General features: G+C 49.7%; 1 protein-coding gene across 2 annotated transcripts in view; it reads right to left on the bottom strand.

The window, feature by feature from the left end:
• Positions 1-25,932, bottom strand: part of SH3BP5 (SH3 domain binding protein 5) — a 70,600-nt gene extending 44,668 nt beyond the window's left edge. Inside the window, exons 1-2 of one of the 2 annotated variants that reach the window (XM_084796873.1) lie at positions 25,912-25,932; positions 23,428-23,490 (exon numbers count right to left, since the gene is read on the bottom strand). Coding sequence is in view for 1 of the 2 variants with exons in the window: in XM_084796872.1 (XP_084652998.1) it covers positions 23,428-23,490; positions 25,156-25,302 (210 nt within the window). In the remaining variant the exon portion in view is untranslated. Of the gene's footprint in view, positions 1-23,427; positions 23,491-25,155; positions 25,537-25,911 lie in introns of those variants that run through there. The other variant, XM_084796872.1, reaches the window with a different exon arrangement.
• Between the last annotated feature and the right edge of the window lie 699 nt (positions 25,933-26,631).

The raw sequence follows: 26,631 nt of genomic DNA, 5'->3' as shown, positions 1-26,631 counted from the left end.
TTTGCAACTTACTTTAGCTACACTTAATGTGTTAAGTTTCCCAGTCGTTCATTCATCCCCTTATGCATTCGGAATAGTCTTGCTGTGGTCTTGAACTCTCAATCTTCCTGCCTCCACCCTCCCTAGTGCTGAGACCTAACAGGCATTCACCACCACACTCTGTAATTTGCTTGTAAAAAGTGTGTCCAGTGATACTACATTAGAAAGTCCTGTGTGTGTTTAAGCCTTCTCCGTCCTCTGGGGAAGAGCTCTCAGTTGCCTTTGGTGGCTGCAGCTCCTTTCACTGCACCATACCTCACACTCCCACAAGGCCCTAAGCCATGGGACTCAGAAATTGTAAACACTGAGTGCCAGCTTAGTGCCCGCAGAACCCTGACCTCAGGGCACTTGCAGGCTGAACGGAGTGCTCATTCTAGAACCGGTGTTCTGTTCCATCTGGGGATGCTGCGGAACTCAGCAACAGAGACCCTCGCTAGACTAGCTGCTGCAGAGGAGACTTCTAGAAACCATTCAAAGGAGTAGGTAAGGAAGCGGTGGTTGGGAGAGCTGATCCCAAGAAGAGCACAACGGCTTCCTTGGGCTGAGACGAGGAAGGGCAATGTCTGTGGGCTTCTAAGGGAGCCAGATGTCTGCAATGCGGAAAGGGCCTTCCTTATAATTCACCTGAAAAACCTTGTCCTGCACATGTGGGTCTCGTGTGCATGTACATTTACACGTGTATGTGTGTATATGTGGAATTATAGGGTGTCAGGAGCAGAAGGAGGCTTGGGTCAATTCTTCTAATTCACCCCCTTATCACTGAAGGCTGTAGGTTTGTTGATGAGTCCCAAACACAAGGGTGTGGCCTCTGCTGCCCTTGGAGGCTCAGGAGCCCAAATCCCACTCCTGACACAGGGTTTTGCCCCAGTTCTGTGTCAATGTCGTTGGGGGGTTTTGCGTTTTACACAGCTAATTGAAACGGTCCCTCTTGGAGGAAAATGGGAATTTCCTAAGACTCAGGAAGTCCACAAGCTTTCTTGGTTCAGAAACCGTAAGCCCTGCCCCTCAGTTACATAAGCCCTAAGCAAGGGCTGGCATCCTCCTGAGGTGCTATCTGCAAGTTGTTCCTCCAGCTCAGCTCCACATTCTGTGAGTCACTGGCCACACTGGGGTGGGAGATGTAGATGTTGGAGGATTTTGGTTGGTTTTGTTTTTTGAGACAGGATCCCCTCTGTAGCCCAAGCGGAACTTTACTCACTTACCCTCCTGCCTGGGAGGCTGGGATTTCAGGAAAATGACCTGGTCCTATTTGGGACTTACCAAGCTGTCACAGGGCTGAGAGTATTTCTGAAGACGCCTTGGGCGGTTTTTTGGGGCCCACAAGCCTGGCTAACATCCTTTCATCACTCTCTGTACGGAGAACGCAACCATTCTCTTGGGACCCAAGAGGCGGGTCTGATCATCACATTTTACTCCTGACACCTAAGCATCACATGGTCAGCTCCATCCAACCACCACAGATCTATCTACTTACCAAAGTGGTCACAGCTAACAGGGTCATCTTTCCTGACACAAAGTGATTTAGTTGTGAATTTTGCCAGAAATTGTAGCTACTTGAGTAACAATTCCCCCAGAGCATTGAGGTATGGGAGCCCACAAACCAAAATCTTTCCCATCTGCCCAGCCTAACAGCCTCAACCCCAGGCCTCGGTTCTCTGGTGGAGCAACTCTGGGCACAGGCGTGGTCAAGTGACCGAAGCTGGCCAATCAGTCATGCCACAGTGGTCGTGGGGAAAGAGGCCAACGCAATAGAACTAATGAGACTTCGTCTGCAAGATTTTCTGAAACTTAGCAAAAGGAACTTTGCCACTGAGGTGGCTGAAAGAACGGAATGGGAACATGGAGTAGCTCTGAACTGGTCCTTTGGAAGGATGAGAGAGCCAGGCCAGGCATGGTGGCGCACACCTATAATCCCAGCACTTGGGGGGCAGTGCAGTCAGACTGCTATGAGTTCGAGGCCAGCCAAGGCTACACAGAGAAACCCTGTCTCGAAAAACCAAGAGAGAGAGAGAAAGAGAGAGAGAGAAAGGGGATATTGGTCTGAAAGAAGGGACCCAGTAGCCCCCACAATCTACTAGTCTTCTTAAGGTACCCCAACTCCTGCCACCTTCATCCTTGCTTTCTATTTTGTCCAAGCTAGCTGGAACTGAATTTCTATCAGATGCAACTGAAGTGGACTTTTAAAACTCACAAGACTGAAAATAATAATAATAAAAAAATAATAATTATTATTATTAATTAATAATAATCTGAGTGTGGTGGCGCAGGCCTATAATCCTAGCACTCTGGAGGCAGAGGCAGGCAGATCTCTGTGAGTTTGAGGCCAGCCTGGTCTACAAAGTGAATCCAGGACAGCCAGGACTACACAGAGAAACCTTGTCTCAAAAAACACCAAAAAACAAACCAAAGCAATACAAAAACCCCACGAGACTGCAATATACACCTTTACTTAGTTCTTCTATTAGTGACATCAAAGACGGTAGGGGAAGAAGGCCAAGGTACATCCCATCCCCGGCACCATACTTAAGTACAGCCGGTCGCTGGTGGGGGAGGGTGCCTGCTTCTGGAGCAGAGGCGTTTCCTTAAGTGCTCTCTGAGCAGCTATGGCCACAGACGTGTGCTTTCTGCTCCATTCCCTAGTTCACAAAGAGACCGCACTATTTCCTTGTCACCTATGTCACAGTCAAATGATCCTCCAAGGTGGAGTAGAGCTGTGTCAGGAGTGAGCGCACAGGATGCTGTTTTCCTGGGAAATGACCCGTGGAGATGGGTAATTTATAAGAACAAACACCTCCCGAAGCTGGGCAGGTCTTTACCTGTCAAAACACAAGAGCCACTGGGCACTGGGTGTACATGCACAGAATTCCAGCACCTGGGAGTTCAAAGCCAGCTTACCCCCACCTCCCCACTCCCCCCAAGAAGCAAACCATTTACCATCCCAGGGCTGGTGATCTGTTACTTTGAGACGGCTTGCTATACAGAGCCCGGGCTGGGAGGAACGCACCATCCTCCAGCCGCCACCTCTAAGCGCTGGCATTACAGGCCTGTGCCACCACACCCAGCAACCCAGCTGACTTAGAAATCTGCACTCTGAGGGAGTTCTAAACTGGTTCTCTCTGTGTGGTGTCTTAGATCGTCAGAGCTTAGGTGACTCATGTGGAGGGTAACTTATTTAAGCAGAGAATCGCTGACAGTGGCAATGTCTCTGTTTGAATGTGTCAGTGTGTCAAAAGCAGGGTCCCACATCAGATAAGAACTCCAGCTAAGCCACCCAGAGCCAGTGTGTCTCAGGAACACGGTGTCGGTATTATATGCTGCGGACAAAGCCCTGCTTTCTGTCCATTCTGCTCACCCACGCCTCGACCACCTTGCTTGTAAACTGGGCATAATGGATGGCTTCATGGAGGTGTCCCCACCCCCATCACCAGTGGCATAAAGACAGGATGTCAGCCTTTTAAAAATAACTGTCCTACATATCAGAGGTGGCACACACTTCAAAGGCTCCTCGGTGATGCCGTTTATAATTACACAACTTTGGTTTAGGGAGAGAGGCCTCACAGGCATGAGCTGAGCCGGGGAATGACCTGTAGGACAGGCTCAGCAGGAACGACAGCCCCAGCAGGTAGACAACAGGAACCAGGAGACAAGATCTCTTTGAGGCCATGCGGCAGGTGACTGCCACATGCTGGGCAGTGAACCTTTCAGTCCGGTGTGTGCTGTTCTCCAGGGGTTCCCTCAGCATGGTCTACGGGACCCACCGGGCAAGGTTATCCCTTCGACCTCTCCTGATTTTAGAACTCATTTTTATAATAAAGTAGGACTCAACTTTTTCCTTCACCTCCCCCCACAATTATGTATATGATGTGGGTGGGGCATGCATATGTATGCATGGCTCTCATGTAGAGGTCAGAAGATGATGTGTACATGATGTGGGCAGGCATGCATGCGTGGCCTTCATGTGGTTGTCAGGAGAAAAAAAATATATGATGTAGAGGGACATGCTTGTCATGGCTCCTGTGGGAGGTCAGGAGATGACTTTGTGCAGTTGGTTCTCTCCGGGGACCAAACTCAAGTCATCAAGCTTGGTGGCAAGTGTCTTCAGTCGCTGAACTATCTCACTGGCTGCATTCCTTTGCCTCTTCACCTTCATCCTCTTTTGAGTGTCCCCTGGAGTTTTCCAGAGGCCATGTGGCTTGTGGCATCACAAAAAGAATAGACTATAGACAAGAGGCACACATACTTCCACTGTGATGAGATGTAATTTGGACTCCACTCTCTAAAACTGTGAGGCAAGTAAACTCTCTATAAAGAGGAGAGCAAGCCAGGCTTGGTGGTGCACACCTGTAATCCCGGCACTGAGGAGGCACAGGCAGGTGGATCTCTGTAAGTTCAAGGCCAGCCTGGTCTATAAAGTGAGTTCCTGGCCAGCCAGGGCTACACAGTAAGACCATATCTCAAAACAACAATTACAACAATAAAATCCCTTTAATTTCCAATATGGCAAATATTGCTGGGACTTTACAAATTCTTTAGGATGCTCAGTGATTACTGATGATTAAAAGTGACCCAAGGCCCAAAAGCTTCAAGTGTACTCCAAGATACCACACCATGGCCATCACATACTCTGACTTGCTCTGTAAAGAAACATCTAGAACCAAGAAGATGCCATGATGTTAAGAGACAGCAATTATTCCTTCTTGGAATGCTTTTCCATCTTTCTGACTTCTACTACTGGGCGGGGAGCTCCCTTAGGGGGCATCATATCTTTAGGCTTGCCTTTAGAAAGGTGGGGGCCTGGTACAGAGTCTGCTGGAGAAAGGGACCTGCTGTAATCTGGTGAGCCACACAACATCATCTGAGTGTCACCTTTTCACTTTTCTATACATGTATTATTTTGTATGAGCTATGGTAACACCTTTGCCACTCCCCCCCCCCCACACACACACACCAGGGCCTCTACCACCAAGCCACACCTCCAGCCCGTATTATTATTATTATTGTTATTACTATTATCTGCTTGCCTAGATTGGGATTTTTATTCTTGTTTCATTTTTGAGACAGGCTGGGCTGGCCTCAAACTCATAGCAATTTCCCTGCCTCAGTTTCCCAAGCGATGGAATGACAGGTGTGTGCCATACCCACCCACCTTCTAGTCCAAATTAGGCTTTTAAAGAAAAGTTTGCTTTTAAAAAATTGCCTTGTGTTGGATGGCTGCTCACAGATAGTCATGAAGCTTCCATTTCAGGCAGGGGGAGGTGAAAACAAGTACCAGTTTAAAAGATAATATGGAGTAAACAGTACAGGCAGAAATGGTACCAACTGTGTTAAGGACAAACGGCCTAGAATAATTGTCACATCACTGCTGGCAAGAACACTCTAGAATCACATTAAAAGGCACCGCTGAAGCTTACTGACCGCTGGCAGGTACCTGAGCTGTTTAAAGTAAGCTCACTGCAAACTGTGTTTTTCCAGAGTGGTCCCATCTAGTCTGGAGAGTACTTGTGAGCAAGCAACACACACACACACACACACACACACACACACACACACACACACGGAAAGCCCTCTGGGCGATGTATGAAGAAGAGAAGGTTGAGTGCTCCCTGCTGGCTGACAGAACTGCCTGAAGGACTCAGAAGCCGAAGCTATACCTCAGATGGCTAAAGGAACACCCGATGCTGTTAGTGCAACACGTTTTAGTTAATTTAAATTATAACTTCACCAAGTGCATGTGGCTAATGGCTGCCACACAGACAGCACAGTCTTATCCCTAAAACCTTTACTTTTTCTTTTGGCTACTGCTGCTGTCTGTCAGGTGTTTTCCTCAGCCTGTGCCCTACAGCCCTGTGACAAGAGCTGCCAGGATGATCTTCTACCTTAAGAATCCCAGGCAGGGTTTAAAGCTGACTGACTGTGCCAAGGCAGAGCAGTGCCCGGGAAGAGAAGCTAGGAAGAGGAGGAGCACGGGTGAGGGCATAGGAGCCAGGAAGAGGGAGCACGGCGTGAGGGCGCAGGAGTCAGGAAGAGGGAGCACAGCGTGAGGGCGCAGGAGCCGGGAAGAGGCAGAGCCAGGCAGGGGAGGCAGCGTGAGAGCAGCAGAAGCTGGGGCCAGCCCGGTACAGTCCACAACACTCCTGGTCACTGTGCTGTCCCACTCCGTGTAGTAAAAGCATCTGACAAGGACGCCTTGGCTAGGACCTCAGAGCCACAGAGGAGATGAACAGGAAATGGGGGGGGGGTAGGAAGGGAGGTGGAATACAAGGACCCTAAGTAGGGGAAACCTCCAGGTCACTGTACTCACACAGCCCTGTTCCCTCAGTCACATTCTTTCCCCACATTCTTCAAGCCCTGACTTTGGTAGTGGGGGGCCTGCAAATCCTGGTTGTTTCCTCCTTGAGGACTGTCTCCCACATAACAGGGTTCCCCCAAAGCCATTTTCTTTCCTTTTTTAAGATTTACTTACTTACTTACTTACTTATTTAGTTTGTATACAGTGCTCTGCCTGCATGTACACCTGCACACCAGAAGAACGCACCAGATCACATTACAGATGGATGTGAGCCACCATGTGGTTGCTGGGAATTGAACTCAGGACCTCTGGAGGAGCAGTCAGTGCTCCCAACCTCTGGGCCATCTCTCCAGCCTCCCAGTGCCATTTTCTGATATAAGCCCCTTCCATACAGATGGGAACACAAAGACCACAGGAGGGAGGGAAGAGACGTGAAGAACGCAAGTACAGACTAGAGGAAGAGGTAGCAGAGAGCGGGCCTGGGCTCCTGCACGGGACATTCAGTGATGTGGCCACGGAATCTGTCATTTTGAGGACACCTTTGAAGGCGAGAGGCCTGGACGTAACTATGCGAGGACAACAAGCTTAAACCAAGACCTCTGGGAAATCTGGGGTCTCCTTACCCGGACGATCCAACAACTCTTCCACGCCTTGGGCCCCAGGAATGACTCCTATGACCCTTCAGAACTTTGAGTGGCCAATGGCAAAGCAAGGCGATTGTCTAACCCCGGGCAGTCCCCTGAGCAGCTCTGGCGTCCACGCCGGAGCCTGTTCCTTCTCCCAACCCTTACACGGGCCTCACACTGTCCATTCTGGCTCTGAACCAGGAAGACTAGAAAGCACCATGGCTTCTTCCTGCAGGTGCCCCTAAAATTAAAGGGGGGCTGTAGGGAGTTTTAGGCCTCAGTAGAGTCCACCACCCAGTCCCCATGTGGAAAAGAAGGGCTTTGGTTAACTCTGACTTGACTAGAAAGCTCTTCCACACTAGCAGATGAGTGAGTGCCTGGGCCCCAGGATAAATGTTCCTTTAAACATGGGGCCAGTGTCAAGTTTCCACAGTCAAAACTGGAATGAGAAGAAAGGCTTTTTAAAAGCTTTTCGCTTTAAAATAATTTCAGATTCGGGAAAAGTGAGGGTAAAATGGAGACACGTGAGCATTTGGTATGTGCTTTCTAAAGATAAAATCACTGTCTGATGAGACAGCTCCCTGCACTAACCCTGATTCATTGCTGCTACTCTGACCCGTGACTGGCCGCACTGCATCGGCTGTGTCTTTCAAGTCTGGGGACACACACCTGTAATCCCAGCACCGGGGAGGCTGAGGCAGGAAAAGTGTGGGTTGTAGGCCAGCCCAGATCACACTGAGAAAATGGGGGCAGAGGGGGGTGGAGAAAAGCAAGAGAGAGCCAGGAGTGAGGGAGAGGAGGCGTGAAGAGGGCTTTGCCAGGGTTCACATATCCGCTTAGTTTTCTTATCCTGTCCTCCTACAGTCCTTTGGTTTCAACTCTTCAATCTTATCTTTCATGGCCTTGAATTGTTTTTAGTAACACGGGACAGTGATTCTGCGGAATGTCCCTCAGTTAGGAAATGGCTCCCTTTCCGTTCACCTTCTGTCATCAATGCCACGAGGAAGGGGCTAAAAGCTGTTTGGAAGGAATGTTTCAACGCCCATGGCCCACAGCTCCACAGAGGAACAAACAGCAGCCTTTGCAAGCGCCCAGTGCAAGGGGCGGTCAGGCAAGTCCCCAAGGAAGGACTAAGAGTGATGGCCACCCTGTGGGCTCGGGCCAGGACACACACTGGAGAGACTGACAGGCCCCGTGCCCTTTCAAAGCGTCAGCCACACACACTCACTCTGGAACCCACGAGATTCTTTAAGAGGAGGCAGAATTGCTAAAGCCACACAGCGTCACTGAATTCAACCACAAGCAGACGGTTTCCATGTCTGAGCCAAGGGGTTTAACTGTTTCTACTTTGAGACTTCATGCTTAAAAATCAAATCCGGGTCACTCAATTGCAGATGTCCAGCTGATGTGCACATTAACCAGGCAGCGTTTCAACCACCAGCCAAGCTGTTCCAGATACAAGGTCCACTTCATAAGCAGCTGGGCTTTAGAAGCAGTACAGCAGGCCAAGGCCCGGCCTTCCAAAGCTCTAGGGATCATTTGGTGCTGCCTCCGCCCACAGCGTGCATCCACCCACCACAGCATTCCAGGCCAGCTGGCTGTCACTCCTGCTGGCTTCAGAACAGCCCCCCCTCCTCACCACAGCTACTAGCATGTGTGTGGGGTGGGTGGGTGAAGGAGAGCACAGAACACGGGGTGCAAAGGGGTCAGTGTCAAAAGTCCGCCATTGCCACTTTACAGACACGCCAGAGGCAGCTGTCAAAGGCCTCTGCCTCAGGGAAGAGAAGAGGTAGGCAGAGGCCACCCGCCTCCAACACGACTACTTGGGGCCCTTGTAAAGCTTGTGTCAAGTCATGTGTCAGCGAACTTTAGGTTTTGTCAGATTATGTGGTACAGGCCTAAAAATCTCAGCCACCTGGGAGGCTGAGGCCGAAAGATTGCAAGTTCAAGGCCAGCCTGGTCAACTTACTGAGATCGTTGTCTCAAAATAAAAATTATGCAAAGGCTGGGGAAACAGCTCAGTAGTAGAGCCTTGAGTGCACGGGGCCCAAGGCTCAATCCCCTGTATTGTAAACAATTAAAGTTTCAGTCTGTTGTGGCACACACTGACCACAAAGCCCTTGGATTTCACGGTGTCAAGACTACATGTGCTCTGTAAGGAAGCATGCGGCCAGCCTAAAACTGAAATCCACGGCCACAGAATGAAAGCCAGAAAGGACTCCCATCAGCTAACACTGGTGCTCCCATCTCACAGATGAGGATGAGCGTCTGGTGTCACAGCTGCTAGGCCAGGGCTCTTTTCACTTCACCAATCTCAAAAGGGATCTCAGCAGACACTCCTATACTCCCAAACATGTACCCCTAAAACCATTAAAGACATCGGCTCCACCTCAGATCCTGTATATAAGCACAGCTGTGTGACCCGGGAGGATGGACTTAGCCTCTCGGCGTCATCAACATCCTCAAGGGGCTATTATGAGACCATTGTCACCTACCAAACACTTGACGCACTAAACTTAGCTTACAGGGAGCTCTCAATAGGCTAGTTGGGGAAGATAAGGTCAGGTCGGGACCTGCCTGGCTCAGCACTCCATGGCAGGGCGGATGTCAGGCACTGTGTGAGTAGCACCTCATTTAAATACTAACAAGCTCTCGCCAGATAGTTTTTTTTTTTTTTTTACCTTCTGCATCTGAGAGAGAAGGAAATTAAAACTTAGAATAGCTAAAACAAACAACTCCAGGCTGAAAAGATGCCTAAGGGTTTAAGAGGCTCTCTTCCAGAAGACCCACTTTGTTTCCCAGGACCCTTGTCACAGGTCACAGTCACCTATAACTCTAACTCTGGAGGATCCAATATCTCCTCCTGGCCTCTAAGGCACTCATGTGTGTACTCCCCACAGACACGCATCCTCACCCATGATTTAAGGTCAAAGGCAGGACATGGCAATACACGCCGGGAATCCCCGTGCTTGGGAGACAGCGGCAGGTGGATGGATCTCTGTGAGTTCTAGGCCAGCCTTGTCTATACAGGAAGTTTCAGGCCAGCCAGGGCTTTATAACGAGACCCTACATCAAAAAAATAAAGTAAATCAATCTGGGGGGGGGCGGACCCCGCCCACATTTCCAAGCTGCACAGCGAAGGCAGCTCTCCTGCACAGCAAAATGGTAGCCTCCACCGCACAGCTGTGGGGTTCATTTCTACTTGTTTGCCCCATAAAAACTCCCCTAGGTGGTGTCTGACTCCAAGTTTCACAGCATTAGAACGTAGTTTCGTGAACGAGTCCCAGCTGGGGAAGCAGATCCAGTTTCTAGCAAATGAACCCAGCACTGGGATTCGATTTCTCTGGGACCCAGCAGCCAGCAGGGACAGATGCACTAATAGGTGAGGAGTGGCCACAGACCTTTGCAAGGCACCCTCCAGCTTAGCGAGCAGAACTCCTGCCCCTTCGACTCTAGGAGGCACTAACTTTTTTTTTCAATGGGCATTGGCTGTAACAACTTAATAAACCGTATTTGTTTCTGTTTCTGTGTGTGTGCACACATACGTCATGGAATGTGGGGGGGGGGTCAGAGAACAACTTACAGGAGCCGGATCTTTCCTGCCATGCGGGTCCCAGGGGTCCAACTCAAGCAGCCCGGCTTACAACAAGTGCCTTTACCACTTTGCAGGCTCATAGAGTGCAATTTGGAAGAAATGGCAAAGCAGCAACAAATCCCCTCTGTCAAACGGAGGCCCTAGCACCGCTAAAGCCGGCTCCCTTCCTTTCACATGGCTGGCCCACCACGTGAGTACTAAAGCAAAGTCCCTGTTTTTGCTGGCTAGTTGAACATTAAAGCACCTCTCAAAAAAATGGCTAAATGTGGCTGCTTCTGAAGTCTGGCCCCAAAAAGGAAGGTAGTCATGGCGTGTCTGTGACTGCCGTGAGTATGGGAGTTTCTAAACACGACCCAGAATTCTTCAGCACTGCTCCCATTAGGAGGAATGTGACGTTAGGTCTGTCTGGGCTTGGATCAAGAAAATACAGATGCACTACACTGAAAGTTCAAAGGATTAGACAGAAAAAAAAAAACCTGTCAACTTGCCATGTGGTCATCTTGGGACCAGCACTCTGGGAGATGCCATACATCCTAAGAACGTCAGAGACTCTAACACCACCATATTGGGTTTTAAAAAACTATTTATTTATTTTTTGTTTGTTTATTTGTTTGTTTTGAGACAGGATTTCTCTGTGTAGCCTTGACTGTCCTACATTCCCTTTGTAGACCAGGCTGGCCTCGAAGTCAGAGAGATCTGCCTGCTTCTGCCTTCCAAGTGCTGGGATTAAAGGCATGCGCCACCCCGCCCCCAAGCCGAGACAACCATATTAGAAAAGTGCCTGCAAATGCCCTGGTTAAAACCATTAGCTTAACTCCTGGCCAAGGGCCAGCAACCTGACTGGGCCACTGGGGATGTCATCACGCCCTCAGATGACCACAGTTCCAACCACCACCCCACTGCAACTGCAGAAGACTCCTTAAGCAAGGACAGGCCTGCCAGGCCTCGCTTCTCCAAATCCTGACCCACAAACTGTGGCCCAAATAAAATGGCTGCTGTCAACTTCCAAGGTGGCAGGTGATCGTAGGCAGAAATGATAGCCATAAAAGCCAGAAAGAACACCATCACTCATTTCATCTCTTTAAATTAAAAAAAAAAAAAAAAAAAAGCCCAGGAAGAGACAGACATTCAACCTGTGGGCTTTAACTCTATGGAAACAGCCTGAGCTCCCTGCCTGATGGCAGCACAAGGGCGGGGCAAACAAAGTCAAGGGAACCCATCCATCACGCTCTGGCTGACATAGATGCCAAACAATGAGGGCAGGACCCACAAAGTGGGCTTGGCCGTGGTTATAATAAACAGCGGATGTTCCTTTCAATGCCTGCCTGCTAGCAGTTAATTTCAGTCACTGCAAACGTGAGTGTCTCTTAGATAACCCAGCAAAACACAGCAGAGGGAAACTCAGACAAGAATAGAAAAGAAAAAAAAAGAAGAACAAATATTTTCCATCTTCCTTGAAGGAAACAAAAGGGCTGATTCACCAAGCTCTCAAAGAGTCGCTTTGCAAATTTCTGTGACACTCCGTTAAAATCCACTGCGAGGAGGGGGCGCCCTCTGTGCTTACTGCTAGAAACATCCATGGGTAGAATGAGGAAGTCCAGAGAGCAGGGCTGGGGAAAGACAGCTGGGATGCCTGCCAAAGACTGAGGCTGGAGACATATTTAATATACCCGGCCAAGACACACACACAAGCTATGTTAAATGTCCCCACAATAAATGCTGAGAAGGAAAAAATAAAATCACAGTTCGGTGTTAAAAGGTTACAGTCCATGGGGACCAGAGCGCCATTCTCTCTCCCATCTCCTCCCCTCCCCCCACCTCTCTCTCACCTGGCTGTCCTGGACTCTCTTTGTAGACCAGGCTGGCCTTGAACTCACAGAGATCCATCTGCCTCTGCCTCCCTTTCTGCTGGGATCACAGGGGCCCAGCTAATCTGACCATTCTTAAACCACAGAGACAGTGCTGCATCTGCCTACTGCCACAGCCTGTCTTCTGAAGACCTCAGAGACAGGGCTGGCAACCTTGGTTAAACCTGGGGACACAGTCACATGGCGTACGAAGTCAGTTTGTACTACCACAGCTGGCACCTGTGACCCGAGGATGGGCCTCAGCTGAGGATCCAGGAACGCTCTCGTTGTGTGCTTATAGCTTTAAAATGAGATGCTCACTTTTTGTTTTCTGCCAATGATACTACTTTCAGGATTCGATGAGTGTGTGTATATTTTAGCCAAAGGCTGGACTGTATCATTTGCTATTGTGGCTATAATGAATGAATCTGTGCAAGCCTTAAACCTTTATACAAGACTTGAGCCTACATGTGCCCACAAGTCTTTGTCTATTTGGAAATGACTCAAATAAGCTGAGCATGGTGCTACACGCCTGTTACCCCAGCTTTTGGGAGGCGGAGGTAAGGGGATCTCGACCAGTCTGAGGTAGAGAGTAAGACTTACCTCAAGAGACCAGGTAGGGGCAGGACAAACAAAACACCTATAATCCTGGCCCGAGCTGTATGCGGTTATTTCCAAAATAGACAGAGATGGGTGGAGGTATTCAACACTCAAATACAAGCAGCAATTAAGTTGGACTATCTAAATAGCCGTGCCAATCGCAGTGTTTTCTATGGCTTTTCACCAGCCACACAAACGTGGGCTTCTTGATTACAGGCCATCCTAAAATACCTTGAAGACATTCTTCATTCTCCTATGAATTACTACAATGAGAGTGCAATGACGCCGTGACTCACTGAGCAAGCTTACTGTCCTGGTTTGCTTTCTGTTGCTGTGGCAACACTATGGCCACCCGCACGGGTGGCTCCACAGGCTTGCCCATAGGCCAGTCTGATGGAGGCCATTCCTCTGAGTGACTTCTTCCCAAGTGACTCCGATTTGAGCCAAGTTGACAAAAGCTAACTCAGCATGGTGGGGTTTAGTTACAATTAGGGCAGGAACTACCAGCCCCAAGCTCTTCCCGACAGTCTTGATGATTCCTGAAATGCTTTCCATAGGAATTAACTTCTCTGGCATAGCAATCATCTGTTTATAACAGGTTTCATTTCTTCTCCCAGCCCCCTGCCTACCATAATAAAATTTAGTCATTGTAAATAGTTCCAAAAAGCACCAAGATATTGAAAATAAAGCCACCAGCCTTTTCGGCAGCAGCCATAACCACTGATAACGTCTGTGTGCACAGTCTTGCCTTTCGGAGCCATGTTTCTCAAACTATGCGCTGACAAATTTGTTAAAACTCCATTGTAGGCTGTTATTTCTACAGAACATAATAAAAGTAAACACAAAGTCAAATGCCACAACAGTGTCAAACTACTAAAAAGGGACTCTCCAAAGTCGTCTTTGTTTGAGACTGGACGTTACGCAGCTGAGGTCTCCTTGCTCCTTCTCCTCCTGCCTAAGTTTACCAGGACTGGGATTGCAGGTGACGGCTACCATGCCCGGCTCAGAAGACTCATCGCCAATTTCCGCATCTGCTTAGTGCACACTGTTCAGCCCACACTAGAAATACTGTACATAGACCTTTTTCCTCTTATATGCAGCACTCTTTTACTGCATACATCTTACATACAGGATTAGTTGGGTGTGTTTTTTAGATGTATGTATGTGTCTGTGAATATATGCTGTTGAGGGCCAGAGGCTGATCGATTGCCTAAAGCTGGAGGTACAGGTGATTGGTTGTAAGGCGACCAAGGTGGGTGCTGGGAACTCTAGACTTCTACAAGAGTGGCAAGTTCTCTTAACTGCTGAGCCTTCTCCGCAGCCCCAACATGTACTTTTATTGCCCACTGTTTCCAAAGTTTAACGTAGCCATTTGCCCATGGCCGCAAGTCATCCTTTTCAATACTAAAGGCCATACTCTGCTGCTGGGTATATAACAGTACAGGGCTGTGACCCCAGAGCTCACATGGTAGAGACAGGAGGATCACAAATTTGAGGATAGCCTGGGCTACCTGAGACCCTTTCTCCTATCTCCCTTACTCACCAAAAAAGTCACTTTAAAAATGTTAACATAGAGCCGGGCGTGGTGGCGCACGCCTTTAATCCCAGCACTCGGGAGGCAGAGGCAGGTGGATCACTGTGAGTTCGAGGCCAGCCTGGACTACAAAATGAGTCCAGGACAGTCAAGGCTACACAGAGAAACCCTGTCTCGAAAAACCAAAAAAAAAAAAAAAAAAAAAATGTTAACATAGGCCAGGTGCAGTGGCGCACACATAGGGGGCAGGCTCATCTCAGTCCCAGTGCAGCCAGGGCTACATAGGGATACCCTGTCTCAACTTCTAAGATGTTAGCATCTTCGAAGACAGCAGACCACTACCCTTTCAGTTTTGAGGACTTCATGTTTGACACAGAGCCTGGCACATAGCAAATGCTCATATTACTTCTCATTGTTTAAGGGCCCTAGGAAGCCAAAAGAGCCAGAAGACACGTTCTAGAACAGATGTAACACCCCTCCTGTGTGATTCCCCACCAAACTACAGCCCTCACCTCACCCAAACAATGCGCAGCAGCACTATCACCATTGTTGGAACGAGGAAACTGAGGTCCAGTGCAGTATGTGTCAATCTACGACCACACAGCCACAGTGGGGCCATTTGCTGTTATGCATTTACCTCAGCACAGATGATCAAACTCCTGAGAAAGTGTACCCAGGGTTCGCTCAGGGCAGCAAGCTCATTTATGCTAGCTATGCTATTTGTTTTTGAGACAGGCTTCCAGGTAGCCCAGGTAGGCCTAAAACTGGATATACAGCAAAAGACGGCCTTGGTGACCTCGCCTCCTCCTCCCACGCACTAGGATTACTGGCGCGCATCACCACATCCACTGAGCTGTGGACCAGCACACGGACCCAGCACAAAGCCTTGCTGATCTCATGACTGCAAAGTTCATCTTGCCTAATACTGGCCAGTACAAGCCCTCTCTCTGACCAAGAAAGGTCATGGCAGTACCTAGGAGAGGACAACAGAGCCATCACCAGACCCTGTGGCCAGCCTAGCCTAGATGGACAACTCACTAGGGTCTTTTGTCCAGCATCCACCAGGCCTCAGCCCTCTGAGCACCCAATAAGCCTCCACTCTGTCTGGCCCTCAAAGTAACTTCTTACCCAGCATCTCCTCTCACTCCTCGGGTCACCTGAGGACTTGGACAAGTATCACCACCTCCCCACGGTCGCAAATGAACCTGGGACTTCAAGGTACAAGGACCCTTCAAAGTTGTCAGACCTCCTATTTTAACACCAATCCCCTGATGCCAAAGCAGAGAGGCCTTTCTTCTCTCTAGCAGCTCCCTTCTCCGTGGCTCTGGGGCTTCCTTAACTTACAGCAAAGCATCAACACAGCTATCCTACAAACAAACTGAGGCTCACACCTCAAATGACCTGCTCAAGGTCCTGTAGACAGAGTCTGATACTTTGTGGGTTCCTTTTTCTTCTGCCTTTCTCTACCATTTTCATGCCCTAACACTAGACAGGAGAGAAAAGGCGATAGACAGGAAAGGAGAAAGCGTTATCATAAACTACTACTTCCTGCTGATTAGGGGCGATCAGCTCCTTGGGGCAAGTTTGATCTTCAGTGTTAGGATATGTAATTTCTTCTCATTTCTTTGCCCATAACTACTTGACAAACTGCACCCAACCACCAACCACCACCAACAGCAACCTTGCCTCTTGGGGCCCTACCATTTATACAGCCTCTGAAAAGCTCCCAGAATTCCAAATGTCACACACTTGCAGAAACTATCTGCAGCTGGCAAAACCACACCCCTGCTAGAGCATGAGGCAAATCACAGTCACCTGCTGTGAAGCGGGCCCCATATCCCCACACCCGGGATTAAAACAAAAACATATTCTTATAAGATTTCTATGTTTTTTTTTAAAGAAGCCAAAATTCCAAAATTCTCACAAGGCCCCACAGTCAGCAATCAGGGGATATGGGATTCAAAGCCAATCACTTACACGTCAATGACTCCTTTCTCACCTGATTCCAAAGATGGTTAACTTGAGGCAGGGGCAGCACCATTAAGCTACAGGACATGGTGGCACAGACCTATAATCACAGCTACCCCAGAGGCTGAGGCAGGAGGACTGTAGGCTTGAGAAGCCTGGCATGGCTACAGAGTGAACTTGAGGCCTGCCTGGGCAACATAGCTTTGTGAAACCCTAACTTTGAAAGAAAAAAAAAAAAGGCTGGGAGATGTAGCTGATAGCCGAACACTAGCTTGGGGCCCTAAGCTTGACACCAGCATCACAAATCACACACGCATGCACACACATGCACACGTATGCACACGCAGGACAGCAGCAGCCTCCTGGAGGTTACACAGGGATGCTCACAGGGACCTGTTGTCTATACAACTAGCTGGTCGCTAACATGGCTCGGTAACAGGGGCAGACTTCAGTCGAAACCCCTAACTTCAACTACAAACAGCCCCAGCGAGCAGTATTATTGCCTGTTTCTCTGGTTAAGTTCTCAACTGTTCTCAATGTATCCCTGACAAACTGCCCGTCTTATCACGTGCTCCACTGAGAAAAATGAAAAAACAAAACACCTTTGACTGACTTAAAGCAAGAGATCCCCATTTCACTGTATCTAGAAACGGGGCCTGTAAGAGCAGTCAGTTAAGTGAGGGCGTATGGACAGGGGTGTAACACACAGAGCAGCGTCCTCACAAGAAGACAGCGTTAGGCAGCTGTTTGCTTTCTTCCTGATAAGACAGGGCCAGAAGCAGCCCTGTGCAAGCAAGCTGGGAAGGGATCCCAGTCTCGGACTTCCTGCACTGTGAGAGCACAGGCTTCAGTTGTTGAAGCCAACAACAGAACAAAAACACTGACCTCCGTCCCCAGCAGTCCTCAGACACAGGCCATGTCTGTCTTGTCCGCTCTCTGCCTCTGCCATTTTAGACTGTTCTAGAGGTTCTACTCAGATGACCTGAGCTCTTTAGGCCTTAACGTTAATGGTTTCCATCTCATCAGAGCCAGCCTCCAGGACCTTTTAAGAGGCCTGTGAGGCTTTCTCTCAGAGCCTCTCTCGCTCCATCACTTTCCGTCCAAGGGATGGGAGGCCCTGGGACAGTAGATACACGCCTCCTGTCAACCACAGCCCCTGGTATCTTGGCCATGACTCCCAGTCTACCCGACTGGACTCATTCAATGTTTCTGTTGCGCATGCACCTCAGGGATGGGATGATATTCATTTCAACCGGCTCTCACATGGAGGTCACAGGTCAGGCTCCGCCCAGCCCGGCTGACCTGCCACCAGGCCTAGGATTTGGTACCTACTTGAAGACATACGTAGGTGTTATTGGCTACTTCCTCGCAGTCAGTTATCACTTCAAATGCTCTCTAGCACGTTCTTGAAAGCACCAGGTTGTTTGACAGGACCTTCCTGGCCCCTTGCCCATCATGCCCACATGCACAGAAGGGAAGGGCGTGGCAGCAGTGCCCATTAATAAAGGTATTTATCTCTTCTGACTTGTGCTGATAATCCATTAGGGACAGAAGCTAGGCTGCCTCTAATCCACCCACTCCTTCCTCTCCTTCCCCTCCGCTCCCAAGCTCAAAACATGGCTGTTATTTTCGTCCCTGTCTTTTGTTTTCTTAAGTGAAATGTTTGCCTGTTCCTGGAGGAGGAAAAGACAGGATCTGGGTGCAGGCCTTATGCGAGTTGGGGGAACTCCAGCGATTTATTTTTCAAGCCACCTTCTAAGAGGCTGCTCATGCTCCTCTGAGAGAAAGGAGAGAAGATAAACACTGCCCAGGCAGGGGCCTGCCTCCCAGCCAAGGGTGGGCGGGCAGAGCCTGCTGTCAACTCCAGTCCCTGGAGCTGAATGGCTAACTTCCGGTGCCCATGGCTAACTTCCGGTGCCCATGGCGGTCCCCTTCCAGCCCCTTCAGTCCACTTCACAGCCCTACAACAGCCTCCTTGCAGAACACGCAGGAGAAATGCTGAAAACAGGCTTTTATATAGGTATTTTATACATATGTGCATATGTATAAACAAATATTTGAAAAGAGAGGGCACAGAAGGCAAAGATGGCTCAGCAGTTAAAGGTGCCTGCTACCAAGTCTGACGACCCCAGTTCTAACCTAGAACTCTCGCATGATAGAAGGAGTTGTCCTCTACATGCAATCCATGGCACTTACACACACACACACACACACACACACACACACACACACACACACACACACACACACCACTCCTCACATAAAAATAAATTTTGTTTTGTTTTGTTGAGACAGGGTCTCTCTGTGTAGCCTTGGCTGTCCTGGACTCGCTCTGTAGACCAGGCTGGCCTCGAACTCACAGCGATCCTCCTGCCTCTGCCTCCCAAGTGCTGGGATTAAAGGCAATAAAATGTTTTTTAAAGGGCCGGGCATGGTGGCACACACCTTTAATCCCAGCAGTGGGGAGGCAGAGGCAGTGGATCTGTGTGTGTTGAGGCCAGCCTGGTCTACAGAGTGAGTTCCAGGACAGAAGCTTTGTTTTGTTTGTGTTTAATGTTATCCAGGTAGGCGTGGTGGCGTCCTCCTGTTATTCCAGCACTTCGGAGACAGGAAAGAGCACCAGTGATCTGTTCTGTTCTTTAAGTTTTTAAGGCAATGACTAATGAGCGCCATACACAGCAGTGGTACCTGGTGTGTTGACCACAGTGTGACAAATGGAACAAGTGGGAGAGAAGAGTGAGCCTGAGAGAGGTCAACGTTAGTGAACCAATGTTATATACGGACTAGGCACTTGTTTGGTTTGATTTTTTTTTTTAAGGGATTGAAACCAGGGTCTACCACTAACCTACCTGTTGCCCTAGCTTTGAGACAGAGTCTCAGTTTCTGGGCCAGCCTTGAGCCCTCCCTATAATCTAGGCAGACCTTGCCACCTTCCTGCCTCCGCCTTCTAAGTAGGAGCTGGGAGTAGGTTTGTGGCTCCCTGCCTGGCAGAGTAGGTGTCTCTGATTTTGTTGAGACAGAATCCAGGCTGGCCCTCAACACCTGATCTGCCTCCACCTCTCAGACTCTGGGATTACAGGCTGGGCACAAAGTCAAAATCCCTGCTTCAGCCTTCAAGTGCTACGGTTGAAGGCGTGAGCTACCATGCTGGCAAGCCATCTTAAGTGGAACTCACTCCTGGCCATACCTCTGTCCAACAACTTAGTGAATGCTGAACTTCTGTTCCAGGGAAAATACAGTTAGGTCCTTTCCAGCCTGCACTCATCAGCTAGTCAAACACCTAACCTTTGAAATATTTATGTATTTATGTATTTATTTATTTGAGTCAGGGTCATAGCCCATTGCTCCTGAACTCACAGTGATCCTCCTGCTTCAAAATCTCCAATATGTTTTGATTTTGTATACAGAGCCTCGTGTAGCCCAGGCTGGGCTCAACTCACCATGTAAAGAAGGGTACCTTTGACCTCCTGCTCCTCTGGCCTCTGCCTCCTATGTGCTGGATGACAGCAGCTTGCCTGGCTACCCACGTCTTTTGCCATACACCCCCAGCCCGACGCCCAGTCGCTTGCTCCCTGTGCTGAGCTCTGTCCGCAGATGAGGGATCTACGGCATGGCATCCTGCAAGGGCATATAGACCAGTTATCCGGCTCCCCAGTTCTCAGCTCAACAAAACCGGAAGCTCCTTGAGCAGGCTGTGTCATATTCACCCGTGCAGCTCCTGACACAAAGCTAGAGGCCAGTGCTTCATGCATGCACGCGTGTGCACGCACGCACGCTCAACTCCAGACTCTAGCGATGTGAGTATGAATTTGAAAGGCAACACCTATTTAGCCCTGTGCAGCCCAGGACCATTTACAGCTCTGCAGTTCTGAAATCCAGCAGGTCGTAAAGGGACCCTGCTGGAAGGGAACGCCCTGCACCGACTCTGAACATCTGTGGCTGCCAGGGTTACGGCATGGAGGAAGAGTGCCTCCCTAGCTTGTTCAGGGTCTCAGCTTCCTTCCTCAGCAGCACCACCGATGAAAGGGTTATGCACAGTGTCACTGACATCCCATGTGTCCCCCCATGCCCCCCTCGGCCCCCAGTACTGGAGACTGAGCCCAGGGCCTCGGCATGTCAGGGAGCAGCACTGCCGGCGCCCAAGTTAATTATTTTGTTACAGTGACTCCCTGTTGAATTTATACTGCTGTGAATACTCTGGGTTAAACAAAACACACTACAATTAATTTCCCCTATGTCTCTTGTAATTTTTAATGTAGCAACTAGGGAGTTTTTAAATTACTTCTGTGGCTTACGAATACTTCTCTCAGTCCTGGTTGTAAGGACACCAGGGGAAGGCCACCCAGCAACACAGCCCAGCCAGGTCGCCCTCCTAGATAAACCCTCCACCTCACTCCACTCAGCTGTGAGTTCTTGCGTGTCAACTTGGCCACATGTGGAATTAACTAAAACCCAAGTGGCTGGGTACACACCTGTGTGGGAGGTTTTTTTTTCTTTCTTTTCTTTTCTTTCTTTTTTTTCTTTTTTGTGGTGATGGTGGTGTTTTTTTTTTTTTCTTCTAAATGAAATCATGTAAAGTGGGAAGACCCTGCTTTTTAATCCAGATCTTCTGAGGTGAGAAGATCTGGGCCATACCTGCTGCCGGCAGCCTGCATGAAGGACGTGGAAGGGGGATGACTCTGGATTACTTTGCCTGCTTGCTCTCGCTCTCCGTAGCAAGGCTGTTGTTCCTTCAGTGGTACCAAAGCCTACTTCTTCAGGACCTCAGCACGTGCTGGAGACCAGCTGAGACACCCAGCTTTGTGCACTGAGCAACTACTGGATTCTCGGACCTTCCATTGGTCGACAGGACAGCCGTTGTTGGGCTAGCTGGACTACAGTCTTTAAGCTATGCTAATAAACCCCCTCTATAATAAAATAGAGGGAGTCATTCTATAAGCTCTGCCCTCCGTTTCTCTGGAGAAGCCTGACTAACACACCAGGGTTCCCAATGTGCCCCAGCGCCTAGCAGGAAACACCTGTCCAGCGGCTTCCTGTGACACCCCGACTCTGTGGGATTCAGAAAGCAGGGCTAAACAGAGTCTAACAAATGAACCAGCCCTCAGAAGGCAGGTGCCATGGAGACTGAGTTATGGGGCTACGGGACGAGCTTGTTCGTTACCCAGAATGGTGACCAACTGTGGTTAAGGGAGCTAAAAACGGACAGACGGACAAACCAGGCTAAATCAGCTAAATTAGCCAGGCCACACTCCCTTCCCCATCTCCAGCTTTCTGCCTCAATGGTTCCTGATTATCTTCCTTCCTTCCAGTCTTTTCCATGAGACACGGGTCATTTGCCTCAAGCTTGCTTGTGGCTATGTGACCTTCAACCTTTGATCATCCTGCCTCTGTCCCATCCTCCCCTCCCCCCGGGGGGTGGGGGTTGTTGCAGGAATGTACAGCACATCCTAGCCAGCTGTCCCTGATTTCTGCTCACCCCTAGCCTCACAAGTCTGTCAGAATGCTCGTGTAGCACGCATCGGGCCTAGGGCTTCATTCCAACACTGCAAACATAAACAAGGCTAAATTTTTGCTAAAAAACAAAACCCAAATTCTTTCCAAATTGTCTAGGTACATTTGGGGTGCAGAAACGAAAGCGTTTGGAGTAGCTGGGCATAGGAGCGCAGGCCTGTACCTAGAGATGAATCCAGAGTTCGGAGCCACCCCACCCCCCCACTACACACTGAATGTTGAAGTCAGCTGAGAGGACCTGAGAACGTTAAACAAAAGCAGCTCAGTCGGCAACGCACGGCTTCCATAGGCAACCGCCCAGCTCTGGGCTGTTGTGACAAGACCAGACCAAACCTTTGGGGAAACCTTTGGCTTGTGTCAATGCCCTTTAAAAATGGTAGAGATGGTTGGTTTGTTTAATGCATTAGAAATGTGACATTCTGAGCGTTTTCAATTGCCCAACTTTACAATTAAGTTCTCCAATTCCTTAAATATGTTCGAATGGGAGTTAAGGTAGATAAGTCTTCACACAGCCCAGAGCAACACTGCCACAAGCGGATCTGTGCTCTCCAAGGCTGCGGGCTAACAGAAAGCGGCTGCCCGTGAACTCCGGCAAAGTCTTTTTGTGTCCCTCCACACCCTGCCTAGGGGATGATGGTCTCTGCTTTCTCCTCGGGGCCCATCTTGCTCTTTCTACTGTAGAAATAGGTTCTCGCCACAGCTCAGGCCTGACAGTCACTCACAGGGGCATGCTCCCCTTTGGCTAGTCACCCCAACCACTACTACAAACTGGTAGCTGGAAGAACCTCAATTTGTTTACAGGAAGGTTGGAACATTCTCAAATTCAAATCAAGATCTTATCTCCCAAGTTTTCTTCCCAGCAGGAAAGCCCTTCCCAGCACAAAACAGCTTTTGTTAAGATAATTATATTCTCTTTTTTTTTTAAAGATAAGTATATTCTACACCAGCAGACAATAAAGAAATGAGCACAGAAGTGGAAAGCGGGTGAATTATTAGGATGGGAAAGTAAGCTATCTGGCTTGGGTCTGAGGATAACTTAAGAGTTCCACGCAGGAATGGAAGGAGCCATTGACCAGATGTAAACTCACTCACTCTCCTCCATTAGAGTTCAGCTAAACTCGCAAGTCTTTTGGCTTTTCCACAGACACAGAGATATTTGGGGCTCAAGCATCGTTTTAATACCCTGCTTGGCCCTTGATTCTGGCCCCAGCGGAACCTTCATAATGAAAAACAGCACATGAAATTGGATCCACAGGCACCCGCCCACAGCCAGGACTCTGGTGTGTTTTACTGTCAGGCACACGCAGTTGCTCAACATCCATGCAGGGGCCTCCTGCTATTAAAACACAATTAACCAGGCCAGTGTCAAAGGGGACTGACACTCTTTCACCCAAGAACAGGGCCGCGGCGCTCCGTACCTCCAGTTCAGTCTCCCGTCGGTTGATATCATCCGTGGATTGGTTTAACTTCTCCAGTTCTCCCTAAAGAAGAGAGACAGAGGGAGATTTGAAGGGCACGCCTTTTGTTTCCAGTGTAACTAAGTCTACAACTGGAAAATGATCCCTGAAAGATCAAAGTCAGTTCGTTCTGATAACAGTTGAGGCTAGGCTAGAAGACAAAGCATTTCTAAAAACCTTTTGTTGGCTGTGTCCTTTCTGACAACATCTTTAAGGTCCTATGGATTTCTTTTTCCCTGAAAGGTCATTTCCTTGACACCCCAACCCCCAAGCCCAGGAAAACTCACCTGTTACTAACAGTAACACAACCCAGTCAAAACAGCTTTAGAGAAGATCTTTGCAAGGAAATCAATACAGGAAAATAAGGCCAAGGCAAATCACAAAGCCGATGCAGACAGGCCAAAGACAGACTTCTAGCATTAACTCACCAGTGGGTATCTCCCTAACTGTACTAGTCACCTTGCTTAATGGGTGCTATTGGTTAGCTAGCTTTAATCCTACTCACTCTTTTAAGCATCTGCACCCTAACATTTTGTAAGTAGTAGCCAACGTGAAGTTATCTCATTTTTACTTTGTGAACAAAGGGTCTTGCTAACAAAATCCCACGCCAAAACGACGAGATTCCATAGTTCAAACCGTGGTCTGGGTTAACAGACCTGGCTAATGAAGCTTTCTCACTGATCCTTAGCGTGATAATTTGACAAATCAATTAATTTAAGACGTAACCAGTGAATTAAAATCAAGCTTTTCCTTTTTAATTTGTGCACTTAAAACCAATTACGGATCCAGGAATTGCAAAGCATGCTTAATAGCAGATTTTAAAAATGATTTATGGAAAGGGTACACAAACGGGTCGTGGGAAGGAATTTGCTGTGCTTTGTGCTTCGGGGGGTGAAGAGGTTAAGCTGTCACTCTCGAATCTCGCTTGGAAATTGTTTTTTAACCATCTCTCCTGGAAATGGAGGTACAGAAAACGAGTCTTTCTCTGCTTTCTCTGCCTCCACGCGTCAGCTTTGCGCATCAGCTGTCCCTGGTTGGTGTTCACACCGACCTCACAAGGAAAAGCAGGGTCTTAAACAGTTGCCAAGTGCAACACTGTGCCAAAGGTGGCAGCGACGCCCTCCGTGTGTTGACAATGAACCAAAAGAGGAAGGCAGCCGAGACCAGGCACCTCCTCCAGGTGAGGGTTCTCAAGGCTTCCCGCACCGGTACAACCCACGCCGCAGGGGCAGACGACAACCACCTGGCCCGGTTCGCCCACCACGGTGTCTGCGTCCACGTCCACGCAGCCCAGGTAACGCGGCTCCGAAGCCCGGGGGCTGCGCGGTGCTCCGGGCGGGCGCGGAGAGCCGCGCCAAGGTACCCCGACTCCGCTCGGGGACCCCCGCCCCCTTTTTCCTTTGTTGCAATCCGCCTGAACCACTAGTCGCGTGGCAGGGACCCTGGGGTTGGGCCCAGGGTCTGCAGGGATCCTCGCAATAATCAGGCCGCGTCTACGCGGGCACCGCATCCTTAGGCAGGGAGACTGTGAAATGGGGTGTCCCAACCCTCGGTGCAGCTCCTGGATTTAAGTGGCCTCCACCTCGCGACCGCGAACACACGGGGCTTCAAGGCGTGTGTCCGGGTAGACGCCGACTTCCTCGGCAGCCTTGGCAGGGTCGGGCTGCGGGCTCCTCTCACGCGTCCTACCTGGATCCGAGGGTCCACCTCTTCCTCCTCCTCCAGGCCCTGCTCCATCCTCTCTTCTTCCTCCTCCTCCTTCTCCTCCACTTCCCGGGCGGGCGGCTGGAGCTCCGCCGGCTCCTCCGGGCGGCTCCGCTTCAGCGCCGTGTCCATGCGGGCAGCCGAACGCTCCGCAGCTGGGTCGCAAAGTGCGCGATGGGATCTGAGCTCGCGGAGGGCCGCCTCGCCGCAGCCGGGTAAGTCTGGGCGCGCAGAGCTGCCACCCCGGTGCGCCGCCGGCGGGTGCTGAGCGGCGGAGGAAGTGGGCGCGGCCGCCCCCTGTCTGCCGCGGCCCGCAGCGCACCGCGCCCGCTTAGCCCAGGCAGCCTGATAGCCTGCTCGTCACCCGACGCTCTGTCACAAAAAGTCCAGTGCCCTGGAGTCCCTGCCATGACCACTAGGAGAGGCGCTACCCAGTGGCTCATCAGCCCGCGCGTGGGCCGCTTCCCTTAAACTAGCTTCCTCCTGCCTCCAGTGAAGCCAATCAAGGCACGGAAGGGAAAGTTCAGGTGATTTCCATTCTCCGAAGCTACCCTTGGAAACGAAGGTAGGATTGTTTCGGAGGTCAACGTTGGGAATTGCATCTACTTGGTTTCCCAGAAAAGGGAACTAACTCTACAGTAATCTCATTTGTACAGTGGGTACAAAAGATAGCTAGCCTCCAGCCACCGAGCGGACCTCCAAAGCGCCCAGCAAGCAAAGGCAGCATCTCTTAGGGTTTACCTGGATATCCAGAAAGCACCAAGAGTCCATGGAGCTGGCGGATCTCGTGGATTGGCACGGCTTTTTAAAGAGATTGCAGTGCCTGCTCATGGGTATACTTGGCCAGTGTAGGAACCATGTGGTTTCCTGCCCAACATCGCCAAGCAAGAAGCCAGAGCTTGCCTAAGTGAACCGAGCATCATAAAAGGGCTAACAGTACAAAGGTGTCCCTGTGTGGTCACAGGTGCCAGGGCCACTGTGAGGTCAGGGAATACCTCGTCCGATGCCCTGAGCAAAGTGGACATTTTGTAGAGAGAAGCTGTGGCCTATCACGTGGAGTCTGGAAGACAGCTTTGCTTGAGAAACGAGTTCTCAGGACCCTGTGTTCAAATCTACGTTAGAAAAGTTGCTAGTGGTGCTTGTTTTCCCAAAGGCAAAGCAAAGGTGTTACTATTGAGTAAGGTCTGGCGCCTGTCTGATGGAGATGCTGCAGGTGTGTGGCCTAGGTTCAGGTCTAAAGAGACCACACCTGTTCGTTGCTGGTACCTTACCGGCAGCTCTGGGAGAAATGATGTGAAGTTCTTTGCTAAAGATATAGTGGCTTTTGGCTTAAGGGTCAGACCTGCTAGGTAGTCTGCCCTCTGGGTCTCCCTGGTTAGGTTGGGTTTGGCCAGGTTGTGTTTTCCTTCTGTAGGCTTTGAGGACCTCCAAATCCATTCAGTGTTGGCTAACTCTTCAGTT

This window comes from Acomys minous (assembly GCF_964271855.1).
Source record: "Acomys minous genome assembly, chromosome: 9".
NCBI classification, from domain to species: Eukaryota; Metazoa; Chordata; class Mammalia; order Rodentia; family Muridae; genus Acomys; species Acomys minous.
The sequence above is the reverse complement of the archived record's forward strand: the minus strand, read 5'-3'. Positions and strand labels throughout refer to the sequence as shown.